This window comes from Primulina huaijiensis, chromosome 15 (assembly GCF_012295235.1).
Source record: "Primulina huaijiensis isolate GDHJ02 chromosome 15, ASM1229523v2, whole genome shotgun sequence".
Taxonomy (NCBI): domain Eukaryota; kingdom Viridiplantae; phylum Streptophyta; class Magnoliopsida; order Lamiales; family Gesneriaceae; genus Primulina; species Primulina huaijiensis.
The window spans coordinates 25,431,874-25,437,547 of NC_133320.1; the positions used below are offsets into that span (position 1 = coordinate 25,431,874).

Sequence of the window (5,674 nt, forward strand, 5' to 3'; positions counted from 1 at the left end):
CCATAGCTATCATCCTGGAGAATCCGATAATGTGGATCACAGAGCAAAATATAGATCGTAATCCCGCAAGAACAAAAGATAACCCGCATCTGAATCAAAAGAACAAAGAGCTCGATCCCATGACGTAGGAGTCTATGTAAACAGTAATGATCCAACTCAGAAGTAGGTGCAAAAGACCATCGATGGTACCCATCTCTGAGCTGTCTGTCAATGTAAAGCCAACCAAGAGAGAAAATCCCGATCCACCAATGCATGCAGCAGAATATATCACAGAGTAGTGTCGACATGAGTGAAGACCCGGGCCAGAGAAACCAAAGATAGATATCATCCAGATCCACCACAACACTCGGCAAGGCGAATAGAAAAGTCGGCGGATAAGGAGAAGCCTGCAGATAACACCCGCCATAGCACAAAAGTGGACCTGCCAAAAAGGGAGAAGAACAAATCCCCAAAAAGCAGAACCTGCAAAGAAAATAATACATATATATATATAGATAGTAAAACAAGAAATGGAGCCAAAAAAGAAGGAAGGGCTGCAAATGGCTAAGAGGATCTGTTTCTGAGGTATGGTAGCCCAGAACGATCAGATCTAGCAAGGATGGAGATGTTTGGAGGTAGGGAAGGACCTAACTCTAAGGTATACTGCCTAAAAGTATGGGCCCTCGCCGCCAAGGCATCCGCCACTGAATTCCCTTCCCGGTAAATATGTGATAAATGAACAGATCGCCCCCTCATCAACAAAAGAATCCGAGTAACAAAATGTTCAAGATCCCAGCAGCACCGACGAGAACGAAGTAAAAGAATGGAAATCCAAGAATCAGTCTCAATCCAAAGAGGGAAGAGATGAAGATCGGAAGAAATGAGAAGACCCCTCCAAATAGCCCATAACTCTGCCCGGACATTGGTCCCAACTCCAATGAACTCGCTGAAAGAAACCACCACATGCCCAGAGGAGTCACGCACAACACCACCAACAGTAGAGGCCCCAGGACTACCTCTCGAACTCCCATCAACGTTCAATTTAAAACACCCGAACGGAGGCCGTAACCAACGAACAATCGCCATTCGATGAACCCTACGCAACTGAACAAAAATCCCTATCGTTCTCGCAGCCTGCAAAACACCCCGCCAGTGCATGGGCTTAACAGTAGATGCAGCGTGAGCGAGACGTAAATAAGACAAAATCTGAGACTTAACAGTCTCCCCAGAAATGTGCAAATGTCGGTGTTTCGCATCATTCCTAGCTGTCCAAAGAAACCATAACACGATGAAAGGCAAAAACTCCTTCACGTGGCCCCTAGGAGTCCACCCCGGATGCCTCTTCCAAGCACTGCGGAAGAGTCTGAGATCACTGGTAAGGGGAATACGGACATGAAAAACAGCCCCAAAGTAATGCCATACAGACCTGGCAAGAGGGCTATCAATGAAAATGTGCGTGAATGTCTCAGGCATCTCACAACACTGACATTTAGACGCCAGCTCGAAACCACGACGCTGGAGCACATCGTCAACTGGAAGCCATTGATGCCAAAACCTCCAGAGGAAGAAAGACATAGTAGGCCTCAGCCAACTGCCCCAGCAAGGAGTGAAGATATCAGAAACTTGGTCTCTCAAGCGGACAAGCTCCCAGGCGGATTTCAACGAAAAAACACCGTCAGAACTATGCACCCAAATAGCCGAATCGTGCTCCCCCGATGCAATAGGGATCAGAGTAATAGTCTCAGCAACAGAGGGGGGAACAACTGAGCAGAGGAGGTCAAAATCCCAAGCCCCTCCTGAAAGAAAATGAGAAACACGTACACTTCGATCCCCCCTAACCAGAACCTGACTAGACAAGGGAACATCCCCACACCAGATGTCATCCCAAAAATTAACATCTCCCAACCCAATTCTCCATCGAATGCCAGATTCAGCACGAGCCCTAATCTTAAGCAAACGACGCCAAGTGGGAGAAATGAACCCAGCAGATGAAACATAAGATGGATGCACCAACTGGCAGTATTTTCTCTGCATGAATTTGGCCCACAGGGAGGAACCTTGACGAAAACGAAACCATAATTTAATGGAGAAGCTTTCCACAATATCTTTGAGCCTGCGAAATCCAAGACCCCCTTCAGAGACAGGAAGACATGCACGAGACCACCTCGCCCAATGCCATTTCTTATCCAAGGATCTGGATCCCCACAGGAAACCATTGAAAACATTCTCAAGCCTCTCCATAACTGCCAGAGGTGGCTGGACTACCTGGAACATGTAAATGGGAACCGAAAGGAGGACACTCCTAAGAAGGGTCATACGGCTCCCCGGGGAAAGAGTTTTAAGCTCCCAACCCTCCAACTTCTTACTCACCATCTGCACAAGGGGATCAAAAAGAGAGCAAACTCTATTCCCACGAAACAAAGGAACTCCGAGGTATTTGATAGGAAAATAACCCTCCCCAAACCCAGTGATACGAAGGAGACGGGAACGTATACGACCAGAACACCTCAGAGGCAAAATAATGACACTCTTAACTGCATTCACCAACTGCCCCGAGCAGTTTTCATAGTGATGCAAAAAATCCATGAGACTGTTCATCTCACGAGTCCCACCATTGGCAAAAATAATGATATCATCAGCATAGGCCAGGTGGGAAAGAAGGAGATCACAACCAGATCGGTACCTAATCGCAGGATACTGACGATAAAGACGATCAAGACCACACGGAAGGTACTCAGCCCCCAGAATGAAAAGAAGTGGGGACAAAGGGTCGCCCTGCCGGAAACCCCTAGTGGATCCAAAGAATCCAGTAAGCGAACCATTGATATTAACTGAAAAATTGCAATGGGAAATGTAGGCAGATATCATCGACACTACCTGCTCTGAAAAGCCATAATGCCTTAAAACATCCAACAGAAAAGACCATTGGACCCTATCATAAGCTTTAGCCATATCCAATTTCAGAATAACATTACCACCACGGGTGGGGAGAGAAAGACTATGAGTGAGCTCTTGAGCAAGGAGGATATTATCCGAAATCACCCGCCCTGGAACAAAGCCACTCTGATTCCACGAAACAAGCCTCTCCGCCACCTCCTTCAGTCGAGAGTATAAAAGTTTGGAAATGATCTTATTAGTCACATTACACAAACTGATAGGACGAAAGTCCGACCAAGCCTGAGCACCCAGAACTTTGGGAATCAATGTGATAGTGGTGGCAGTAAACCCCTGTGGCATGGGACTACACCGAAAGAAATCCAAGACCGCATCCAAAACATCCTGATGGACAATCGCCAAGCAATGCTGAAAGAAGGCCGAAGAGAAACCATCAGGCCCCGCCACACTATCACGATGTATGGAGAAAACAATGGCCCGCACCTCCTCCAAAGATGGAGGTGCAGCAATATTGGCGTTCTCCAAATCCGAGATCACCAAGGGAAAATCAGAAAAATCAGGGCAAGAAAGCACAAAAGGATCCCCAGTAAGCAGGTTTTGAAAAAAGGCGGCCCCAGACTGCTGAATAAGCTCAGGGGAAGTAATGCAAGAACCATTATCTCAAATACGGAAAATTTTATTAGCCACCCTTTTTTTCTTGACCATATTCTGAAAGAGTTTGGTGTTCCTCTCACCATCCTCTAACCACCTACAAGCGGCTTTTTGCCGCCAAAAATCCGCCTCCATGGCGGTAACCCGAGCAAGATCCGCATTGCAATTGGACAAACTAGTCCAATGCAATTCTGAAGGATCAGCCTCGCAAACTGCCTCAGCAGTCCGGACAGCCTGCTCCGCCTCAGCAAGTTTGGCAAAAAGATCACCAAAAACACTCTTATTCCACCACTTCAGATGGCTCTTGAGACGCTTCAATTTCACAAAAAGACGGTGCATGCCGTTCAAATGACACGACAAATTCCAATTAAGCCGCACCGTCTGCAAAAAACCATGGTGCCTGAGCCACATGCTTTGAAAGCGAAAAGAACTCGGCCCACTAGCAAAGACCGGGACTGACACAAAAAGAGGACAATGATCAGAGACAGTACGAATGAGGTGCTCCACACGAATAGAATGAAAATGATCACACCAATCAACAGACACAAAAACCCGATCAAGACGCTTCCAAATGGTCTTGTTCGTCCACGTGAACGAAGACCCCTCAAAACCAGCATCCACTAACCCAGAGTCCAAAATGAAGTGATTAATTCTTCCATGGGAAGCAACCGCCCACCAGAAGAACCCAAACACTCCGACGAATTTATAACTACATTAAAGTCACCACCAACAAGCCAAGGACCCTGATCAGGCTTAACCTGAAGCAAAGAAGTCCAAAGCTGTCTGCGCTCAATGTAGTCACACTTAGCATAAACAAAGGAACAAAAGACAGTGGTCGGCAAAAAAGGTGCAGAAACCCGGAAATGAAGGAATTGAGTGTGATCAAGGAGACACTCAGCCATCACATCCTCAGAAAAGAAAACCCAGATATGACCCGATGAGTTCGATATAACTCGAGAAAAACCAAAACGACGAGTCATAAAACCAACATCGAGATCAATCATGAGTTCCAAAATAGCCAAGATCTTGACTCTTTTTTCTTTCACATGGGCATGTAGCCTTTGTTGGGACTCCGAGCTCCGGAGCCCCCTGACATTCCATATGAGAAAATTCATGGAGAATGGGCACGAGACCCGCCCTGTCGCTTTTTTCGCGACTTATGAAAAGCAGTCTCCTTCCTTTTCTTAATAGCTCCCATATCATCATCCAGAATACGACTTTCAGACCGACAACCATCACCCGAATCAGAATGTCGATCAAATTCCTTATCAGTATCTCCAGCAGATTCCAGTCGGAAGACCAACTCACTGACAGAAGGACCCTGCCTAGCAACCAATTCCTCTACCGTAGAGGAGACAACATCAGGAGACAAAGGAACAGAGGGGATGGAATGACTACTGTGATTCAAAGTGCAAGGCCCCAGAGAACCAAACACAGGCAACCCACTAGTAGACAGGACCCCAATACCATCCACACAATCTTCCAACTGTAACCTTCCATCAATAACCTCATCACTGAGGTTCACACCCTCAACAAGAACACACTCCAATGGATCCTTTCCAGAAGACCCAACACCGGCATTCTCCATATTACCACATGGAGGATCCATATCAACACAATCAAATCCAACAGAACCAGGTTCCGCATCCTGCCCCTGCGAGAGCACCTCAAAAGGATTCGAATCAAGAGGATTCTTTCGTGGAAGAACCTTCCGAACTGGCCTCTTTCTCCCTCTACGTCTGGGACCCGTGCCATTTTTCTGAAGCTGAGGCTGGGTCCCCATATTAAAATCAGGGTTAACACCCCCTGGAGGGGCCGGCTCTGTAGATGGGGGAGACTGACCAGAAGCACGATCAGCAGGCTTAGGACGAACGGGTTTGGGATTTTTTCCATGAGAATAACAAACACTGGTCGAATGACCCAGCATTTTACAATCCATGCAGTATCCGGGGATTCGCTCATAAATGACTTCAATTTCTTGAGCATGATCACCCCAACCCACCCAAATTTCTTTGACTAGCGGTTCCAACACATTGATTTCAACACAGACGCGAGCAAAGGCACCCCGAGAAGAGTCTGCAGTATGATCATCCATCTTCACCGGTTTCCCCACAATTTTAGCCAAAGCAAAGAGACTTGATTTAGAAAA

At 46.8% G+C, this 5,674-nt stretch overlaps 1 protein-coding gene across 1 annotated transcript in view; it reads right to left on the minus strand.

Annotated features, from left to right (window-relative positions):
• LOC140959457 (uncharacterized) overlaps nucleotides 1–4,640 on the minus strand; it is a 7,214-nt gene extending 2,574 nt beyond the window's left edge. Inside the window, exons 1-4 of the mRNA XM_073417282.1 lie at nucleotides 4,202–4,640; nucleotides 3,609–4,145; nucleotides 627–3,533; nucleotides 272–421 (exon numbers count right to left, since the gene is read on the minus strand). Coding sequence (XP_073273383.1) covers nucleotides 272–421; nucleotides 627–3,533; nucleotides 3,609–4,145; nucleotides 4,202–4,640 — 4,033 coding nt within the window. The remainder of the gene's footprint in view (nucleotides 1–271; nucleotides 422–626; nucleotides 3,534–3,608; nucleotides 4,146–4,201) is intronic.
• Nucleotides 4,641–5,674: the final 1,034 nt, after the last annotated feature.